Below are 22,689 nucleotides of genomic sequence, written 5' to 3'. Positions count from 1 at the left end.
CATGAGATTTAACTTTATGTAACAATTTACCATGCAGTACCTTGTCAAAGGCCTTGCTGAAGTCTGTGTACACAAATCAACTGCATTGCCATCACCTACCTACCTTCGTTACCCCTTCAAAAAACTCAATCAAATTTGTGAGACGTGATTTTCCACTCACAAAGTCATGCTGACTGTCCCTAATCAGTCCTTGCGTTTCCAAATACCTGTAGATTCTGCCTCTCAAAATACCTCCAACAGCTTACCCGCCACAGATGTGAGGCTCACCAGCCTGTAGTTTCCAGGTTTTTTCCTGCAGCCCTTTTTAACAAAGGCACAACATTTGCCACCCTCCAATCTTCAGGCACCTCACCCGTGACTATTGATGATTCAAATATCTCTGCTAGCACCCGCAATTTCCTCCCTAGCCTTCCACAATGTCCTGTGATGTACTTCATCAGGTCCCAGGGATTTATCTACCTTGATGCGCTTTAAGACTTCCAGCACCATCTCCTCTATAGAACATAGAACATTACTTATTACTCTGTTATATGTGCACTCCTCAAGACCACTATTTATTTCTCCAAGTTCCCTAACATCCATGATTTTCGCAACAGTAAATACAGATGAAAAATAATCATTTAGGATGTCACCCATCTCTTGTGGATCTGCACATAGATGACCTTGTTGATCCTTACAAGGCCTACTCTCTCCCTCGTTACTCTTTTGCGCTTTAGATATTTGTAGAAACTCTTTGGATTCTCCTTAGTCTCATCTGCCAAAACAACCTTGTGTCCCCTTTTTGCCCTCCTGATTTGTTTCTTAACTGTACTCCTATACACTCTGTATTCTTCAAGAGATCCACTTGATCCCAGCTGCCTCACCCTTCTTGATCAAGGCCTCAATATCCCAAGTCATCCAGGGTTCCCTACTTCTACCATACTTGCCCTTCACTCGAAGAGTAATGTGCTTACTCTGAACCCTGGTTAACACACTTTTGAAAGCCTCCCACTTACCAGACATCTCTTTGCCTTCCCACAGACTCCCCCAATTAACTTGAAAGTTCCTGTCTAATGCCATCAAAATTGGCCTTGCCCCAGTTTAGAATTTTAACTTTTGGGCCAGACCTATCATTCTCCATAGCTATCTTAAAACTAATGGAATTATGGTCACTGGTCCCAAAGTGATCCCTCACTAACATTTCTGTCACCTGCCCTTCCTTATTTTCCAAGAGGAGCTCACATTTTGGCCCCTCGCTAGTCAGGCCATCCACATATTGAATGAGAAATTCCTCCTGAAATCACTCAATACATTTCTCTCCATCCAGACCTCTAATACTACAGCTGTCCCAGTCAATGTTGGGAAAGTTAAAATCCCCTAGTATTACCACCCTATTTTTCTTGGAGCTATCTGTAATCTCTTTACATAATTGCTCCTCAATTTCCCGCTGACTGTTTGGAGGCCAAAAGTACAACCCTACCAAAAGCGATTTCCTCCTCCTTATTTCTCAGTTCAGCTCATATAAGCTCAGTGGGCGAACCTCGGATATATCCCCTCTCAGTACTGCCTTAATGTTTTCCTTCATCAAAAGTTCAATTCCCCCTCCTCTCTCACCTCCTGTCCTAGCCTATAACATCTGTACCCTGGAACATTGAGCTGCTAGTCCCGTCCTTCCCTTAACCATGTTTCATTAATTGCTATAATATTCCAGTCCCATGTACCCATCCATGCCCTGAGTTCATCTGCCTTGTCCATCAGGCCTCTCGCATTGAAATAAATGAAGTTTAATCTGGACTTCTGTTGCTCTTTGTCTTGCTTTTGCCTCATTTGTCTACTACTAGGATGATTGACACTGCCTTTACTATTTCATACGCTCTCTTTAACTTCTATGCTATTCTCAATCTTCTCTTCTGTCTCCCTACCCCCCTGCCAATCTAGTTTAAATTCTCCCAAACCACAGAGGTCCCAGTACTGATGCCTGAGGAACACCACTTGTCACAGCTTTCCATTCAGAAATGCACACTTCCACTGCTGCCCTCTGTTTTCTGTTACTGAGATATGGAGATGCTGGCGTTGGACTGGGATAAGCACAGTAAGAAATCTCACAACTCCAGGTTAAAGTCCAACAGGTTTATTTGATAGCACAAGCTTTTGGAGTGTTATTCCTTCTTTAGGTGAGTGAAGAGTTGTGTTTACAAACTGGGCACTATACAGATTCAATTTACAAGATAATAGTTGGAATGCGAGTCTTTGCAAGTAATCAATCTTTACAGGTACAGACAATGTGAGAGGAGAGAGGATTAAGCACAAGTTAAAGAGGTGTGAATTGCCTCCAGCCAGGACAGTTAATGAGATTTTGCAAGCCCAGGCAAGCCATAGGAGTTACAGATAGTGTGACATGAACCCAAGATCCTGGTTGAGGCCATCCTCGTGTACAGAACTTGGCTATCAGTTTCTGCTCAGCGATTCTCATTGTCATGTGTTGTGAAGGCTGCCTTTCACCTTCAACTGACACTATACACTAGATGCATCGATGACATTTTCTTCCTTTGGACTCATGGCGAACAATCACTGAAACAACTATATGATGACATCAACAAGTTCCATCCCACCATCAGACTCACCATGGACTCCTCTCCGGAATCGGTTGTATTCTTGATGCACGCATCTCCATCAAGGACGGTCGCCTCAGCACCTCACTGTACCACAAGCCCATGGATAACCTCACGATGCTCCACTTCTCCAGCTTCTACCCAAAACATGTTAAAGAAGCCACGCCCTGTGGACAAGCCCTCCTTATACACAGGATCTGCTCAAATGAGAAGGCTCACAACAGACAACTACAGGTGCTCCCTTAAGAACAGGATATGGTGCTCAACTCATCAGTCGACAGTTCCAATGCACCATAGTGAAAAACCGCACTGACCTCGTCAGAAGACAAACACGGGACACAGCAGATAGAATACCCTTCGTCGTCCAGTACTTCCACGGAGCAGAGAAACTACACCATCTTCTCTGGAGCCTTCAACATGTCATCGATGAAGATGACCATCTCGCCAAGGCCATTTCCCACACCCCTACTTCTTGCCTTCAAACAACTGCACAACTTCAAACGGACCATTCTCTGCGGCAAACTACCCAGCCTTCAGAACTGTGACCACAACACCACATAAACCTGCCACAGCAATCTCTGCAAGACGTGTCGGATCATTGACATAATGCCATCATCTCACGTGAGAACACCATCTGCCAGGTACATGGTATATACTCTTGCAACTCGGCCAACGTCGTCTACCTGATACACTGCAGGAAAGGATGTCCCGAGGCATGGTACATTGGGGAGACCATGCAGATGCTACGAGAACTGATAAATGAACACCGCTCGACAATCACCAGGCAAGAGTGTTCTTATCCTGTTAGGGAACACTTCAGCAGTCACGGGCATTCAGCCTGTGAACTTGGGTAAGCATTCCCCAAGGCAGCCTTCACGACTCATGACAGAATCATTGAGTAGAAATTGATAGCCAAGTGCTGCACACACGTGGATGGTCTCAACCAGGATCTTGAGTTCATGTCACACTATTTCTAATCCCCATGATTTGCCTGGGCTTGCAAAATCTCACTAACTGTCCTGGCTGGAGACAATTCACACCTTTTTAATCTGTGCGTAACTCTCTCTTCTCTTTCATTGTCTGTACCTGAAAGGACTTGATTACCTGTAAAGACTCGCATTCCAACCATTATCTTATAAATTGAGTCTGTGTCTATGTATGCTCTGTTTGCGAACACAACTCTTCACTCACCTGAAGAAGGAGCCACGCTCCAAAAGCTTGTGCTACCAAATAAACCTGTTGGACTTTAACCTGGTGTTGTGAGACTTCTCACTGTTCTATGACTAAGTCAGTTTTGTATCCATCTTGTCAGCTCACCTCTGATCCCATGCGGTTTTACCTTCTGCACCTGTCTGCCATGAGGGACCTTGTCAAAGGCCTTATTGAAGTCGATGTAGACAGCATCCACTGCCCTATCCTCATCAATCATCTTCGTCACTTCCTTAAAAAATTCGATCACGTTAGTGAAACACCATCTTCCCTTCCCAAAACCATGTTGCCTCTTACTAATATGTCCATTTATTTCCAAGTGGGAATAAATTCTGTCTCGAAGAATCCTCTCCAGTAATTTCCCTACCACTGATATAAGGCTCAGGGATCTATAATTACCTGGTTTGTCCTTGCTACCCTTTTTAAACAAAGGAACAACATTGGCTATTCTCCCTGTAGCCAATGAGGATATGTTGATTTCCCTCAAGGCCCCAGCAATTTCCTCCCTTGCCTCTCTCAGTATTCTGGGATATATCCAATCAGGCCCTGGGGACTTGTCTACCTTAAAGTTTCTCAAGAATGTCAATACTCCCTCCTTTTTGATCTCAACATGACCAAAAATATCTACACGTCCTTCCCCAGACACATCATCCTCCAAGTCCTTCTCTTTGGTGAATACTGATGCAAAGTACTCATTTCAGGCACGGCATGGTAGCACAGTGGTTAGCACTGCTGCTTTGCAGCTCCAGGGACCTGGGTTCGATTCCCAGCTTGGGCCACTGCCTGTGTGGAAGTTGCACATTCTCCTCATGTCTGCGTGGGTTTCCTCCGGGTTCTCCGGTTTCCTCCCACAGTCCAAAGATGTGGGGATTAGGTTGATTGGCCATACTTAAAAAAAAATTGTTCCTTAGTGTCCTGAGATGTGTAGGTTAGAGGGATTTGTAGGTAAAATATGTAGGGATATGGGGGTGGGGCCAGGGTGGGATTGTGGTCAATGCAGACTTGATGGGCTGAAGGGCCTCCTTCTGCTTGTAGGATTCGATGATCAATGATCTTTAATACTCACCCATTTCCTCTGGCTCCATGCATCTAGTTCCTCCCCTTTCCTTAAGTGAACCAACCGTCTCCCTGGCTATCCTCTTGCTCATTACATATGTATCAAAAGCTTTGGGACTTTCCTTAATCCTGCTGGCCAATGACTTTTTGTGACCCTTTTAGACATCCTTACATCTTCCTTAAGCTTCTAATTCTCTAGGTGTGGTTTCATCAAGGCCCTGAATAATTGCAACAACACATCCCTGCTCTTATTAGAAACCTCTCGCAGTGAACACTAAGGTACCATTTACCAGCTGACCTGCATGCTTATCTTCAGCTACTAGTGCACAAGGACGCCCAGGTCCCACTACACACTCCCCTCTCCCAACTTAAAGCCATTCAGGTAGTATTTGCCACCTTGTTTTTGCTTCCAAAGTGAATAACCTTACATTTATCCAAATTATACTGCATCTGCCATTGATTTGCCCACTCATCCAACCCTGTCCAGATCATACTAAAGGATCTCTCATCCTTGTCACAGTTCACCCTCCCATCTAACGTGGTATCATCTGCAAACTTTGAGATGTTACCTCAGTACTCCCAGCACTAATCCCTATGCCACCCCACTAGTTACTGCCTGCCAATTTGAAAAGGACCCATTAATTCCTACTCTTTGTTTCCTCTTTGCCAACCAGTTTTCTGTCCATCTCAATTCACTTCCTCCAATCCCATGCGCTTTAATCTTACGTGATAATCTCTTATGCAGGACTTTGTCAAACGCTTTCTGAAAGTCCAAATATACCGCATCGACTGGCTCTCCCTCGTCAACTCAACTAGTTACATCTTCAAAGAATTCCAACAGATTTATCAAGCATGATTTCACCTTCATAAATCCGTGCTGACTCTGCCTGATCCTGCCACCGCTTTCTAAATACTCCATCGTGAAATCCTTGATAATGGATTTGAGAATTTCCCCCACTACTGATGTTAGGCTTACCAATTCCCTGTTTTCTCTCTGCTTTTTAAAATATTGGAGTGACATTTGCTACCCTCCAATCTTCAGGGACTGTTCTAGAGTCTGCAGAATCCTGGAAGATGACCACCAATGCAGCCACTATTTCCCGAGCCACTTCCTTAATTCCTTTGGGATGGAGATTGTCAGGCCCTGTGGATTTATCCACCTTCAGTCCCATTAATTTTCCCAGCGCCATTTCTCTACTAATAGTGATCTCCCTCAGTTGTTCCACTAAATCTTGCATTCTCCAATATTTCTGTATCTGATTTGTGTCCTCTTTTGTGAAGACAACTGAAGTATGTATTCAGTTGCTCAGCCATTTCTTTATCCTCTGTTGTACATTCCACCCCATTTCTGTCTGGAGGGAAGCTACATTTGTCTTCATTAACCTCTTTCTCTTCACAAATCTATCAAAACTCTTAGTGTCAGTCTTTATGTTCCCTGCAAACTTACTTCATACTGTATTTTCCCCGTCCTAATCCCTTGGTCCTTCTTTGCTGAATCCTAAACTGCTCCCAATCCTCAGACCTTTGTTTTTCCTGGCCACTCTAAGCTTTTTCCTTGGATCGGATACAATTTTAATTTCCTCTGTAAGCCATGGATTGGCCGTCTTACCCATTTTGCTTTTGTGCCAGACAGGAATAAAAAGTTGTTGCAGTTACCCATGTGTTCCTTGAATGTTTGCAATTGCCTATCCACTGTCACCCTTTTAAGTAACTCTCCCTAATCTATCAAGTTATCTGCTAGATACATCCTCAAAAAACTCCATGTCGGCTTGTCAAACATGATTTCCCTTTCAGTAATCCATGTTGATGTTAGCTAATCACATTGATATTTTCTAAGTATCCTGTTATCGCATTGTTTATAATAGGTTCTAGCACTTTCCCTACTACTGATAGGCTAACTTATCTGTAATTCCTTTTCCCTCTTTTTTTAATAATGGGATTACATTTTCCACCCTTCAATCTGCTGGGACTACACCTGAAAGACAACAAATGCTGGCCCAGTCAGTGATGCCATCTCTTTGTGAAAAAGTTGAAGATAAAAGCAGTTGATCACTGCAAATTTTCCTCAGTAAGGCTGCATGGGCGAGGCTTCCTGATGTGGTTCCTTGGCATTTTATCAACTCACTTGCCACTCTGCCCCATGGCTGGTGATATACCAGCGATGGAATCATAATAGCTTAGAAGGTCCCTGTGTTGGGGTCCCAGCTGTTGATTAGTGGGTTAGATGATGGAAAAAACACAAAGATTGGCACCATTGTCAGCAGTGTAGATAGAAATATAAAATTACAAAGAGATATTAACTGATTAAGTGAATAGACAAAACTAGCTATTTGATTCACTTTAGATATAAAGAGGAGAAAACAGGGGACTTTCTAAATGGTGAAAAATGAAAAACAACTGAGACTTGGGGGAGGCATCCAGGTACACAGATCATTCATATCCCAAACATGTACACGGATCATTCAAATATCCCAAATAGAAATTAATGAAAAGGTTGATGGAATTCTTGTCATTTTGTTGTGAGGATTCAAATACAAGGAGGTAGAAGTCAGACTTCATCTTTACAAAGCCCTGGTTAGATTACATCCAGAGGATTGAGAGTAGCTCTGAATAATATACTGTCCAATCTCTGCTCTCACAGTAACTGTCCCCACAGTGACCAGTCTCTGGTTTCACAGTAACTGCCCTCAAAATGAACAGCTTCTTGTTTCACAGTAACTGTCCGCACACTGACCGTCTCTGGTTTCACAGTGACTGTCCCCACACTGACCAGTCCCTGATCTTGCAGTAACTGTCCTCACACTGATCAATCTTAGTTTCACAGTAACTGTCCTCACGTGGACAGTCTCGCAATAACAGTCCTCACACTGACCATTCTGTACTCTCACAGTAACTGTCCCCACACTGAGCAGTCTTCTCTGAAAGCAACTGTCCTCACACTGACCACTCTTCGGGAGACACTGGGTTCACAGTTTTGTCCTATGATGGGAATGTTGTAATTCAATCAGGGTTCCTTTAGATTTAGATTTAATGGGTTTTATAGTATCCTATAGTGCAGAAAGAGGCCCTTCAACCCATCAAGTCTGCAATGATCACAATCCCACCCAGGCTGTACCCCCATATCCCTATATACTTTACCCGCTAATCCCTCTAACCTACGCATCTCAGGACACTAAAGGGAAATTTTAAGGGGTGTGTTAACTTGATAATTTCCTGTTGATTAGTCTTTATTGTTCTTGCTTCCTTCTGTTCCTTTACATCTGAAGATTTGTTCCTGTTACAGGCGTGCTCCTCAAGCAAATCCTCCAAAACTTTGCTCAAGTTGTAAATGGGACCAAGTCTACTCACAAATTGATCATGTACTCAGCGGTGAGTCATCAATCAGAAAACTGGCTATGCTACATATGCTGCAATCAGTGCCGCTGTTGAACACACTCCGACGCTGCTGTTGAACACTCTCTGATTGACGCCACTGTTAAATGCTGTCTGATTGACGCTGCTGTTGAACACTCTGCCGCCGCTGTTAAAACGCTGCCTGATTGCCGCCGCTGTTAAAACGCTGCCTGATTGCCGCCGCTGTTAAAACGCTGCCTGATTGCCGCCGCTGTTAAAACGCTGCCTGATTGCCGCCGCTGTTAAAACGCTGCCTGATTGCCGCCGCTGTTAAAACGCTGCCTGATTGCCGCCGCTGTTAAAACGCTGCCTGATTGCCGCCGCTGTTAAAACGCTGCCTGATTGCCGCCGCTGTTAAAACGCTGCCTGATTGCCGCCGCTGTTAAAACGCTGCCTGATTGCCGCCGCTGTTAAAACGCTGCCTGATTGCCGCCGCTGTTAAAACGCTGCCTGATTGCCGCCGCTGTTAAAACGCTGCCTGATTGCCGCCGCTGTTAAAACGCTGCCTGATTGCCGCCGCTGTTAAAACGCTGCCTGATTGCCGCCGCTGTTAAAACGCTGCCTGATTGCCGCCGCTGTTAAAACGCTGCCTGATTGCCGCCGCTGTTAAAACGCTGCCTGATTGCCGCCGCTGTTAAAACGCTGCCTGATTGCCGCCGCTGTTAAAACGCTGCCTGATTGCCGCCGCTGTTAAAACGCTGCCTGATTGCCGCCGCTGTTAAAACGCTGCCTGATTGCCGCCGCTGTTAAAACGCTGCCTGATTGCCGCCGCTGTTAAAACGCTGCCTGATTGCCGCCGCTGTTAAAACGCTGCCTGATTGCCGCCGCTGTTAAAACGCTGCCTGATTGCCGCCGCTGTTAAAACGCTGCCTGATTGCCGCCGCTGTTAAAACGCTGCCTGATTGCCGCCGCTGTTAAAACGCTGCCTGATTGCCGCCGCTGTTAAAACGCTGCCTGATTGCCGCCGCTGTTAAAACGCTGCCTGATTGCCGCCGCTGTTAAAACGCTGCCTGATTGCCGCCGCTGTTAAAACGCTGCCTGATTGCCGCCGCTGTTAAAACGCTGCCTGATTGCCGCCGCTGTTAAAACGCTGCCTGATTGCCGCCGCTGTTAAATGTTCTGCGACCGACGGTAGCACCAAATGCTCTGTGATTTACAGCTATATTTAGTTTGCCAGCAGTGCCATTAAACATGCCATGAACGGTATTGGTCTGAGTTTTATTCTGTTCTCTTTTGAACCACTTTGGTCATTTGATCCATTGTGAATTTCTCATTTTTCGCAGCATGACTTAACCATCGTCGCACTTCAAATGGCTCTAGATGTATACAGCCTCGCTCCAGACTATGCTGCCTGCCACATATTTGAGCTTTACCAGGAGGAAAATGGGTACAGTCAAGATTTATTTTAAATGCATCTTCCTGCTCCCTACTGTTGGAGGTCCATTTCCGAAGGACTCTTGTGTGTTGTTGGTCTATTCTCTCCACTGATTATTTCAACTGCAGATCTACATCCATTATCTGGTCCCACATATGGTCCCGATACTGGGAACCCCATCATTTGATCCATCCAATTGTTTTCTTCAGTGTGGGGATAGTTACTGTGAGAGCAGATATTGGTCAGTGTGAGGACAGTTAGTGTGAAAGCAGACCCTACAAGCCATCTAATTGGAACAAATGCGGTTAAGATTTGTTAGCTATCAAGCTGGGAAATAAAGGAGACTTTTTCACATTGCCAGGCTTTGACTAGTCAAGTGCCATAAGGAACGATCTGGGTGCCTTTTCACAATCGATGTTAATGAGAGGCAGCAATTGTTGTGGCTTGGTTTGTGGATGATACAAAATTGTTAAGACAATACAAAGAGCTTGCAAAAAGATATGTACAGGAGAGTGAGTGAGCAGTAAGGTAGCAGATGGAATATTAGCAGAGTGAGAGCTAAAGGGTTTTGGCTCAACGGGCTTAGGCGGAAATGGGCGAGGCAAGGTAGGTTTAATTAGTTTCTTTTTCTGTGGAATTTGAAGAAAAGGGGAATTATGAGCGTGAGGCCAGTTTGTTGTTCTCAGTTTTGGATATGGGAGGTCCTGGAGACTCCTGGCCTCCCGGTCGTCCATATCTGCGCTGGGTGCATCGAACTGCGGCTCCTAAGGGACCGTGTTAGGGAACTGGAGCTTCAGTTCAAGAACCTTCATGTGGTCAGGGAGAATGTGAAGGTGATAGATAAGAGTTATAGGCAGGTGGTCACACCAGGGCTTCGGGATGCATGCAAGTGGGTCACGGTTAGGAATGGGAAAGGTCAGGTGCTAGAGAGTACCTCAGTGGCTGTGCCCCTTAGTAATAAGTACTCCTGTTTGAATACTGTTGGGGGGACAGACTACCTGGTGGAAGCAGCAGTGCCCGTGCCTCCGGCGCAGAGTCCAGTTCTGTAGCTCAGAAGGGTAAGGATAGGCGGAGGAAAGCAGTAGTGATAGAGGACTCTACAGTGAGGGGGTCGGACAGGTGATTTTGTGGAGGCAGTTGAGAAACTCGGATGGTAGTTTGCCTCCCTGGTGCTAGGATCCGGGATGTTTCTGGTCGCATCCAGGATATCCTGAAGTGGGAGGGAGAGGAGCCAGAGGCCGTGGTACATACTGGTACCGCTGACATAGGTAGTAAAAGGGAAGGGGTCATGAAAAGAGAATATAGGGAGTTAGATAGAGAGTTGAGAAGAAGGAACGCAAAAGTAATAATCTCTGGATTGTTGCCCATGCCACAAGACAGAGAGTAAGAATGGAAAGAGTTGGAGGATAAATGCGTGGCTGAGGGACTGGAGCAGGGGGCAAGGATTCAAGTTCCTGGATCATTGGGATCTCTTTAGGGGCAGGTGTGACCTGTACAAAAAAGATGGGTTGCACTTGAATCCCAGGGGGACCAATATTCTGGCTGGGAGTTTTGCTAAGGCTAATGGGGAGAGTTCAAACTAGAATGGTTGTGGGGTGGGAATCAAAGTGAAGTGACTGGGAGAGAGAGGAGGTTAGCTCGCAAATAGAGAGTGCTTGTCGACAGTGGGAGAGGGAGGATGGGCAGGTGATAGAGAAGGGGAGCGCTCAGACCGAAGGTTTGAGATGTGTCTATTTTAATGCAAGGAATGTTCTGAACAAAGTGGACGAGCTTAGAGTGTGGATTGCTACTTGGAAATGTGATTTGGTGGCCATTACAGAGACTTGGATGACTCAAGGACAGGACTGGATACTTCCAGTGCCAGGTTTCGATTGTTTCAGAAGGGACAAGGAGGGAGGGGGTGAGTGACACTGTTGATCAGAGATAGTGTCACGGCTGTAGAAAAGGTGGACGCCATGGAGGGAGCGTCTGTGGGTAGAGGTTTGGAACAGGAAAGGGTCACTAACTTTACTGGGTGTTTTCTCTAGGCCACCCAATAGTAACAGGGATGTTGAGGAACAGATTGGGAAGCAGATCCTGGAAAGAATTGTCGTGATGGGAGATTTTAATTTCCCAAATATCGATTGGAATCTCCCTAAGCAAGGGTTTAGATGGGGAAGAGTTTGTTAGGTGTGTTCAGGAAGGTTTCCTGACACAATATGTGGATAAGCCTACAAGAGGAGAGGCTGTACTTGATTTGGTATTGGGAAATGAACCTGGACAGGTGCCTGATTTCTCGGTGGGAGAACATTTTAGGGATAGTGTTCATAACTCTATCTCCTTTACGTTGGCTTTGGAGAGAGATAGGATCAGACAAACGGGAAAGTGTTTAATTGGAGTAAGGGGAATTATGAGGCTATCAGGCAGGAAATTAGAGGCATAAATTGGAAAGGGGTTTTCTCAGTGAAATGTACAGAAGGAATGTGGCAAATTTTCAAGGAATATTTATCTGGAATTCTGTACAGCAATGTTCCAATGAGACAGGGAAGTTATGGTAGGCTAAAGGAACTGTCGTGCACAAAAGCTGTAATGAATTTAGTGAAGAAGAAAAGCTTACAAAAGGCTCAAGGAGCTAGGTAATGCTAGAGATCTAGAAGAGTATACGGCTAGTAGGAAGGAACTTAAGAAGGAAATTGGGAGAGCTGGAAGGGATCATGAGAAGGCCTTGGCAGGTAGGATTAAGGAAAACCCCAAGGCATTCTACAAGTATGTGAAGAGCAAGAGGATAAGACGTGAAGGAATAGGACCAATCAAGTCTGATGGTGGGAAGGTTTGTATAGAACTGGTAGAAATTGCAGAGGTGCTCAATGAATACTTTACGTCAGTATTCACGGTGGAAAAGGATCTTGGTGGTTGTAGTGCAGACTTGCAGCTGACTGAAAAGCTTGGGCATGTAGATATTAAGGAAGAGGATGTGTTGGAGCTTTTGAAAAGCATCAAGATAGATAAGTCGCCAGGACCGGATGGGATGTACCCCCGGTTTCTTTGGGAGGCGAGGGAAGAGATTGCTGAGCCTCTGGCAATGATCTTTGCATCATCAATGGAGACGGGAGGATTGGAGGATTGCAGATGTGGTTCCTTTATTCAAGAAAGGGAGAAGAGATAGCCCAGGAAATTATAGACTGGTGAGCCTAACCTCAGTGGTTGGTAAGTTGATGGAGAAGATCCTGAGAGACAGGATTTATGAACGTTTGGAGAGGTATAGTATGATCAAAAATAGCGCGACTTTGTCAAAGGCAGATCATGCCTCACAAGCCTGATTGAATTTCTTGAAGACATGTCTAAACACATTGACGAAGGAAGAGCAGTAGATGTGATTTATATGGACTTCAGCAAGGCATTTGATAAAGTGCCCCATGCAAAGTTTGTTGAGAAAGTGAGGGGGCACGGGATCCAAGGGGGCATTGCTCTGTGGATTCAGAACTGGCTTGCCCGCAGAAGGCAGAGAGTGGTTGTAGATGGGTCTTTTTCTGCATGGAGGTCGGTCACCAGTGGAGTGCCCCAGGGATCTGTTCTGGGACCCTTGCTGTTTGTAATTTTCATAAATGACCTGGATGAGGAAGTGGAGGGATGGGTTGGCAAGTTTGCTGATGACACAGAGGTTGGAGGTGTTGTGGATAGTGTGGAGGGAAGTCAGAAGTTGCAGCGAGACATTGATAGGATGCAAGACTGGGCAGAGAAGTAGCAGATGGACTTCAACCCAGATAAGTGTATGGTGATTCATTTTGGCAGGTCAAATATGATGACAGATTATAATATTAAGGGTAAGACTCTTGGCAGTGTGGAAGATCAGAAGATCTTGGGGTCCGGGTTCATAGGACGCTCAAAACGCCTTCTCAGGTAGAGGCTGTAGTTAAGAAGGCGTATGGTGTACTGGCCTTCATCAATCGAGGAATTGAGTTTAGGAGTCGGGAGATAATGCTGCAGCTGTATAAGACCCTGGTCAGGCCCCACTTGGAGTACTGTGCTCAGTTCTGGTCGCCTCATTACAGAAAGGATGTGGAAGCCAAAGAAAGGGTGCAGAAGAGATTTACTAGGATGTTGCCTGGATTGGGTGGCATGCCTTATGAGGATGGGTTGAGAGAGCTCGGTCTTTTCTCCTTGGAGAGATGAAGGGTGACCTGATAGAGGTGTAAAGGATGATGAGAGGTATTGATCGAGTGGATTCTAAGAAGCTTTTTGCCAAGGCTGAAATGGTTGCCACAAGAGGTTTAGGGTGCTGGGGAGTAGGTACTGAGGAGATGTCAGGGGTAAGTTTTTCACTGAGGGTGGTGGGAGTGTGGAATCAGATGCTGCTGGTGGTGATAGGGGCAGATTCAATAGAGTCTTTTAAGAGACTTTTGGATAAGTACATGGAACTTATTAAGATGGAGGGTTATAGGTAAGCCTAGTAGGCAGGGACATGTTCGGTGCAACTTGTGGGCCAAAGGGCGTGTTTGTGCTGTAGTTTTTCTATGTTTCTATTATGTTGTGAAATGTGAGATTGCTCACTTTAGTCGTAAGAATAGAAAAGCAGAATTTTTTTAAATGCCATGAAATTTTTAAAGCCACAGAAAGTGGATGAGATCCTTAGTGAGTACTTTGTATCGGTATTCTCCATGGAGAAGGACATGTCAGGTGTTGAAGCCAGGAATAACTGCGTGAATGCTCTAGGTAATATCAATATATTGAGTATCCTAAATTGCATTAAAGTAGACAAGTCCCCTGGCCCGGATGGGATCTATCCCACTCGTGCCTCAGGGATCAATGCTAGGTCCACTGTTATTTGTCATTTATATTAATGATTTAGATGAGCATATAGGAAGCATGGTTAGTAAGTTTGCAGATGACATCAAGATTGGTGGCATAGTGAACAGTGAAGAAGGTTATCTCGGATTGCAACGGGATCTTGACCAATTGGGCCAGTAGGCTAGTGAATGGCAGATGGAGTTTAATTTAGATAAATGTGAGGTGATGCATTTTGATAGATTGAACCAGGGCAATATTTACTCAGTTAATGGTAGGGCATTGGGGCGAGTTACAAAACAAAGAGATCTAGGGGTACGGATTCATAGCTCCTTGAAAGTGGAGTCACAGGAGGACAGAGTAGTGAAGAAGGCATTCAGCATGCTTGGTTTCATTGGTCAGAACATTGAATTCAGGAGTTGGGACAGAGTTGAAGTTGTACAAGACATTGGTACGCCACATTTGGAATACTGCATACAGTTCTGGTCACCCTATTATAGAAAAAATATTATCAAACTAGAAAGAGTGCAGGAAAGATTTACTAGGATGCTGCCGAGACTTCTTTGTTTGAGTTGTAAGGATACCTGGATAGACTGGGACTTTTTTCTCTGGAGCGTAGAAGGCTGAGAGGTGATCTGAAAGAGATGTATAAAATAATGAGGGGCATAGATCAGCTAGATAGTCAACATCTTTTCCCAAAGGTGGGAGAGTCTAAAACCAGAGGGCATAGGTTTAAGATGAAAGGGGAGAGATGCAAAAGTGTCCAGAGGGGCAGTTGTTTCACGCAGAGGGTGCTGAGTGTCTGGAACAAGCTGCCAGAGGTAATAGCAGAGGTGGATACAATTTTTTCTTTTGAAAAGCATTTAGACAGTTACATGGGTAAGATGGATATAGAGGGATGTGGGCAACAGGGACTAGCTTTGGGGTTTCAAAAGGAAAAAGGAGGACGGCATGGACAAGTTGGGCTGATGGGCCTGTTTCCGTGCTGTAAACCTCTATGACTATATGACATTACTGCGGGAGGCAAAGGAAGAAAAGCTGGGGCCTTTTCAGAAAACTTCACATCCTCTTTGACCACAAGTGAGGTTCCACAGGACTGGAGATAGCCAATGTTGTTGAAGGAAGGAAGCAGCGATACTCCAGGAAATTATAGGCTGATAAGTCTGACGTCAGTGGTGGGGAAGCTTTTGGAGAAGATACTGAGCAACAGGGATACATGCACATTTGGAAGAAAATGGACTAGTGACAGGCAGCATGGTTTTGTATGGGGAAGGTCATGTGTCACCAACTTGATTGAGCTTTTTGAAGTGTGACAAAGATAATTGATGAGGGAAGGGCTGTGGATGTAATTTATATGGACTTTAGTAAGATGTTTAACAAGATGACACACAGCAGACTGGTATAAAAACTAAAATCACTTGGGATTCAGCAAGGGCTGGATAGATGGATACAGAACTGGCTTGGTTATAGGATGTGATGTGGAGATGTTGGCATTCGACTGGGGTGGGCACAGTAAGAAGTTAAAGTCCAACAGGTTTATTTTGAATTAGCGCTGCTCCTTCTTCAGGTGATCAGGAGGAAAATGTGGGTGGTCTGATTTGTAAATTTGCAAATGAAATGAAAATTGGTGGAGTTGCTGATAGTGCTGGGGATTGTCTGAGGATACACCAGAATATCGATAGATTGGAGACTTGGGCGCAGAAATGGCAGATGGAGTTTACTCTGGACGAATGAGAGGTGATGCATTTCGGAGGGTCAATTTAGGTGAGAATTGTTACAAAAAACAAGTTGATCTCTGAAGACTAACACTTAACCAGTCAAAGAGAAGTACTTTTGAAGGGTGGAGGGACCAAGTCTGATGTGATAGTGCACATAGGAGAGAAGGATGTAGGAACAAAGTGCAGGGGGGACATACGTAGGCAGTTCAGGGAGTTGGGGGCTAGGCTGAAATGTAGGGCCTCCAGGGTGGCGTTCTCTGGGCTGCTGCCGGTGCCTGGGGCTAGCAGGGCTAGAAATAATGAGATACTCCAACTCAATGCGTGGTTGAAGGATTGGTGTAGGGCAGAGGGTTTTAGATTCGTAGACCATTGGGAAGTCTTTATGAAAGAGGGGCAAATATATAAGAGGGATGGGGTACAGTTAACTGGGAAGGGTGTGAATATCTTAGCTGGAAGGTTAGCTGGAGTGTTTCGGCAGTGTTTAAACTAATATGGAGGGGGGGTGGGGATGTGGACGGAACTGGGATTGGGGATAGGGTAAGCCCGGAGGGTAGGAAGAAGGATCGGATTGTTTCTGAGTGTCTTCGGTGCATGTGTTTCAATGCTAGGAGTGTGACTGGCAAAACAGATGAACTGAAGGCAATAATGTTCGAAAGGAAGTTGGAAGTGGTGGCGGTGACAGAGACTTGGTTAAAGGAAGGGCAGGACTGGCAGTTGAATGTTCCCGGGTATAAGTGCTTCAGGCGTGATAGGGGAGGGTCGCAGAGAGGTGGGGGAGTGGCGTTGTTAGTTAAGGATTGCATCATAGCAGTGCAGAGGGAGGGAGGAATAGAGGATATAGGAATCGAGTCGCTATGGGTGGAGTTGAGGAATAGGAAGGGAGATGTTACTATGTTGGGTGTGTACTACAGACCGCCCAACAGCCCGAGGGCTGTGGAAGAAGGGATAAGCAGGGACATTCTAGATAAGTGCAGGAAGAATAGGGTGGTGGTAGTGGGAGATTTTAATCTCCCCGGGGTAGACTGGAAGGTGCCGAGATCAGAGGGTGCTGACGGGGAGGAATTTGTACAGTGTGTAATGGAAGGATCCCTGGAGCAGTATGTGGATAGCCCGACCAGGGAGGGGGCTATACTGGACTTGGTTCTGGGGAATGAGCCTGGGCAGGTGGTTGACGTTGAAGTAGGAGAGCAGGTGGCTAACAGTGACCACAACTCTGTCTGGTTTAAGATATTAATGGATAAAGATGAAGCCTGTCCTAAGGGGAGGGTGTTAAACTGGGGGAGGGCTAGATACAACCGGATTAGGCAGGATCTTAAAGATACGGACTGGGGTAAGCTGCTTGATGGCAGGTCGACGCTGGGTATGTGGGAGTCTCTCAAGGGAAAACTAAAATCTTTGCAGGAAAGGCACGTGCCGGTCAAGAGGAAGGATGGGAAGGGTAGGATTAGAGAGCCGTGGGTAACTAGGGATATTGAGGACCTGGTCAGGAGGAAGAGGGAGGCGTACATTAGATCTAGGCATTTGAGGTCAGAGATAGCATTAGAAGAATACAGAGAATGTAGGAGAGAACTTAAAAGGGGCATCAGAAAGGCAAAAAGGGGCCATGAAATGGCTTTGGCGGGTAGGATTAAAGAAAATCCTAAGGCATTTTACTCCTATGTTAGAAATAAAAGGATGGTTAGAGGGAAGATTGGTCCTCTCAGGGACAGAGGAGGGGAACTATGCTTGGAGCCTGGGGGAATGGGGGAGATCCTGAATGAATACTTTGCGTCGGTATTCACGCAGGAGAGGGGCCTGATGTCTGGTGCTGTGCTTGAGGAGTTTGAGGATCCGTTGAGGGATATAGTCATCACGAGGGAAGAGGTGTTGGGACTTTTAGACAGTATAAAGACGGATAAATCTCCAGGGCCTGATGGCATCTATCCCAGGCTGTTAAGGGAGGTGAGGGATGAAATTGCTGGGCCTCTGACGCAAATCTTTGTCTCTTCTTTGGACACAGGTGAGGTCCCAGAGGATTGGCGCATTGCAAATGTAGTACCGTTGTTTAAGAAGGGTCAGAGGGATAACCCAGGGAATTATAGGCCGGTGAGCTTGACTTCAGTTATAGGCAAGCTAATGGAGAGGATCCTCAAGGATAGGATGTATGAACATCTGGAGCGCTGCAATCTGATCAGGGATACGCAGCATGGCTTCGTTACAGGGAGGTCATGCCTTACGAATCTAGTGGAATTTTTTGAAGAGGTGACAAAAACGGTTGACGAAGGACAAGCCGTTGATGTCGTCTATATGGATTTCAGTAAGGCGTTTGACAAGGTCCCTCATGGTAGGCTGATAGAAAAGGTGAAGGCTCATGGGATACAAGGCCAGGTATGTAGATGGGTGGAGAACTGGCTTGGGAGGAGGAGACAGCGAGTAGTAGTGGAAGGCTCCTTTTCCAATTGGAGGCCTGTCACCAGTGGTGTGCCGCAGGGCTCGGTACTTGGACCTCTTCTATTTGTGGTATATATTAATGACTTGGAAGAGGGGGTAGGTGGTGTGATCAGCAAATTTGCTGATGACACCAAGATGGTTGGATTGGCGGGTACTGAGGAGCAGTGCCTGGCAATGCAACAGGACATAGACAGGCTGGTAGATTGGGCAGATAGATGGCAAATGAAATTTAATCCGGAGAAATGCGAGGTGATGCACTTTGGCCGGAATAATGTGGAGGGGAGTTATATGATAAAAGGTAGAACTATCCGGAGTATAGATACGCAGAGAGACCTGGGGGTGCAAGTGCATAAGTCCCTGAAGGTGTCGGTACAGGTGCAGAATGTGATGAGGAAAGCGTATGGTATGTTAGCCTTCATAGGAAGAGGTATAGAATATAAGAGTAGGAGTCTGATGTTGCAGTTGTATAGAACGTTGGTTAGGCCTCACTTGGAGTACTGCGTCCAGTTCTGGTCGCCGTACTACCGGAAGGATGTAGAGATCCTGGAGAGAGTGCAGAGGAGATTTACCAGGATGTTGCCTGGTATGGAAGGGCTGTCTTACGAGGAAAGATTGGATGAACTTGGGCTGTTTTCCCTTGAGAGACGTCGGCTGAGGGGGGATCTAATAGAGGTTTATAAGATTATGAAGGGGATAGATAGAGTAAATGGTGGTAAGCTTTTTCCGCTACAAGAAATGGATAGAACGAGGGGTCACGGGCTTAGGGTGAGGGGGGCTAGGTATAAGACAAATATTAGAGGGCAGTTTTTCACGCAAAGGGTAGTGGGGGTGTGGAATGCACTGCCGAGTAAGGTGGTGGAAGCAGGCACGCTAGGGTTGTTTAAGAGTCACTTAGACAGCCATATGAGCGGGCTACATATAGGGGGATATAGTAGGCCTTACTGAACATTGTAGGCTTGGGAATACGTTTTGCCTCAGGAATGTTAGTCTTTGCCTGTTTAATAATGAATTTTTTTGTCTCCACAGGCATTTAAGTCCAGCATGGGGCATGCAGGCGGCAGGTTGTAGTGGGCTGCTCTTGGATGTTGCTTCGGGAGTTGCCTATTGCTTCATGTCGTTAGTGTGCTTAAACTGGACCATCTCGAGGGCAACATGACAGCTCAGAGACTATCTCTGTTGCTGTGCGGACACATGGATTTGGGCCTGTGTCTGTGGGAGTTTGCACGTTCTCCCCGTGGTTGCGTGGGTTTCCTCCGGGTGCTCCGGTTTCCTCCCACATCCCCCAAAGATGTGCTTTTAGGCTGATTGATTGGGTACTAAAATTGTCCCTAAATTGGACCTCCTTGATCCTCGCACGTTAGGCGTAGACTAAAATCATGAATAGGTCACTGAGATAGTAGGACGGCGGCGCGGGCTCGTTGGGCCGAAGGGCCTGTTTCCCGTGCTGTGTTGTTCTTTGTTCTTTGTTCATAATCTGTTAAAGAGTGTGTGAGAAATAGTACAATCTGCTCTTCAGCAACTTTTAGTGGTTAAAAGTCCAAAGATGTGCAGGTTAGGTTGATTGGCCATGCTAAAATTGCCCCTTAGTGTCCTGAGATGCATAAATTAGAGGGATTAGTGGGTAAATATGTAGGGATATTGGGGTAGGGCCTGGGTGGAGTTGTGGTCGGTGTGGACTTGATGGGCCGAATGGCCTCTTTCTGTACTGTAGGGATTCTATGAAAACAAAATAACTTCATCGTCCATTGAAGAGTTTGTGAGAAGAGGGATTATCTGCAACTCAACAGCTTTTAACGGTCAAATCAAAGTAACTACCTGAGACCTAGTAGAATTTCTAGTCACTCTCAAATTTCAATCAGCTTTCATATGTTTCTCTTCGGGCTTCAGGATACTCTTCATGATCTCATGACTCCACCACACATAAACAGCCTTTAAATCTCTAATTTTTTTCCCCTTTCATCTTTAAATTTATTGTTTTTTTGCATCCTTTTGAGCGTTCTCTTTCCCATGATACGAATCTTTCATATTTTATCACTACTACTTTTAGCTAAAAATAAACCTAATACTTTGTATACTTATAATTTTCACCAATTGTACCTTTTCCTTTAAAAATATGATAGTTAAACTTCAAGTCACCTTCTTTATCTTCATAATGCAAATTTCTCTTCGTGCTGCTCACTGGAATCCAATTTAGCCCTGCTCTTTTCCACTTCAAAATACTTGATTTCACACCTAATCGCTTTGATTTTTTTTAACCTTACAGTTAAATTCAACTTGTCACACCCATACACAAGTCTGTTTCACAGCATAACATAGTGATATTGGGAAAACATTGGAAAATAAGGTATTTTCATCACCAGGTTGTTTACCCTGGTTGGGAAATCTGGAACATGATGCACAGCATCCAAGTAAGGGGATGATCATTTCACACACATGGGAGAAATTCCTTCACTCAAAGGTTTGGGAATCTCTGGAACTGTCCATCTCACCAAATTGTGAATGCTTAGACTGGAAGTTCCGATTGATCTGGGATGAGAGAGAATGGTGAAATAGAGCTAGCAGAAGAAGAGAATCAGTCTTGGAAAAGAGAGAGAAGAGGACAGTGAGAATAGCTTGGTGGGAGAGACAGAGATTGACGCACAGAGAGCATGACACAGAGTGCAAGAGAAATGGGACCAGTGAGAGAGAGGGACAGAAAGAAATGGGATTGTGTGAAATGCAGCCCTCTGAGGAGAATCTAATTTGAGCACCAAGATAGTTGAAATGGCCCTGCCTGTTGTAAATGTTGTGTGTGGTTTTTACAGGTCCTTCACTGTGACAATGTACTATAGAAACGGGAGTAGTTCCGAGACACGTCTTCTTACTTTACCATCCTGTACTGAAAGCTGCCCATTAGAAAAATTCATCCTACTTACTGCAGACGTGATCCCAGAGAACTGGCAAGAGGAATGCCAAGCTCATCGCAGCAGCATCCAAATAGGTATTGTATTAATAAACAACTCAGTAAACTCACTAACAGCGCACTTTGATCTGTGGCAGTCTGTCATTGATTGCTCCATCCTGTCTGATAGGATGGTTTGTTCCATTTTTAGCAATGTAGGGCCCTGGATTTCCTGTTCAGTTGGGGCAGCACGGTGCCACAGTCCTTTGCACTTCTTTGTCACGGCGCCAGGGATCCAAGTCTGATTCCAGTCTTGGGGTCTGGTGGGTGACCAAGGTGAACCTGAGTAAATTGCTCTTTTGGAGAGTCGGTGCAGACATGAAGGACCGAATGACCACTTTCTGCGCTGTCGGGATTATGTGATTCTGTAATGTCCTAACTATGTTTGGGGTTCTGGGTCTTAACAAATAACATTGTTTACACACAGATTCAAACTACCAACAACAAGGTTTATTGAAAGAGATGTTCTCCAAAGTGCACAAAATACAAACTGAAAGCAAAATAGCAGCCTGTGGCAACACCTGAATGATGTCACCATCAAATCATGTGATCAGCTCTTAAAGCAACCTGCAACCCTTTATAATATATATATATATATATAGTATATATAAAATAGATTCTACGATTGGCCCAACATCTAATTGTATGACAGCATAATTAATGGAAGAGTGGGAGACCTCAATACACCCCATATGTTCAGGATATATATTGTGTCTTCTTCATACACATTTTTATGAAATTTCAATAGGCAGACATTATAGGTACAAGAAGTTCAGAAGTAATTGATCAAGTTTACACAGGCCTGCAGTTACAGACGAAGAATTGTTTTTGCCCATCTCTCAGCAAACCATCTCACCTAGGTTCATACTTGGGTTCTCTGATTGCTTCCCCATTTGCCATTAGAACTGGCAACAGCTCCAGCAAATTCCCCCTGTAATAGAGTATCAGAGAGTGCTCTCACAGATGAGAAAAATGGGTGATGCCATTAATAATGGAGGTGAATGTTTCCTGGGGTTCTGAGATTCAGTAACCAATTAATTAAGTGTTATCTCTGGTCGTTATTGAGTCATAGAATCTTGGAACAAAGGAAACTATTTGGCCCATCATGTCTGTGCTGACACATTGAAAAAGTTATCTAATTCCCTGCACACATCAGAGACAGCATCTCTGGGATCCCCCTGGGCACAGGTTGGGCTGAGCTCTTATTTGTGC

General features: G+C 45.2%; 1 protein-coding gene across 1 annotated transcript in view; it reads left to right on the top strand.

Moving 5' to 3' along the window:
- The window catches only part of LOC145343974 (lysosomal acid phosphatase-like), a 104,772-nt gene that overhangs the window by 77,169 nt on the left and 4,914 nt on the right, over positions 1–22,689 (top strand). Inside the window, exons 8-10 of the mRNA XM_080190565.1 lie at positions 8,140–8,225; positions 9,533–9,636; positions 21,341–21,516. Of these exons, the coding sequence (XP_080046691.1) occupies positions 8,140–8,225; positions 9,533–9,636; positions 21,341–21,516 (366 nt within the window). The remainder of the gene's footprint in view (positions 1–8,139; positions 8,226–9,532; positions 9,637–21,340; positions 21,517–22,689) is intronic.

Source organism: Carcharhinus amblyrhynchos, chromosome 6 (genome assembly GCF_965287045.1).
Source record: "Carcharhinus amblyrhynchos chromosome 6, sCarAmb.v2.hapA, whole genome shotgun sequence".
NCBI classification, from domain to species: Eukaryota; Metazoa; Chordata; class Chondrichthyes; order Carcharhiniformes; family Carcharhinidae; genus Carcharhinus; species Carcharhinus amblyrhynchos.
Note: the sequence above shows the minus strand (reverse complement) of the source record. Positions and strands in the feature narration are given on the sequence as shown.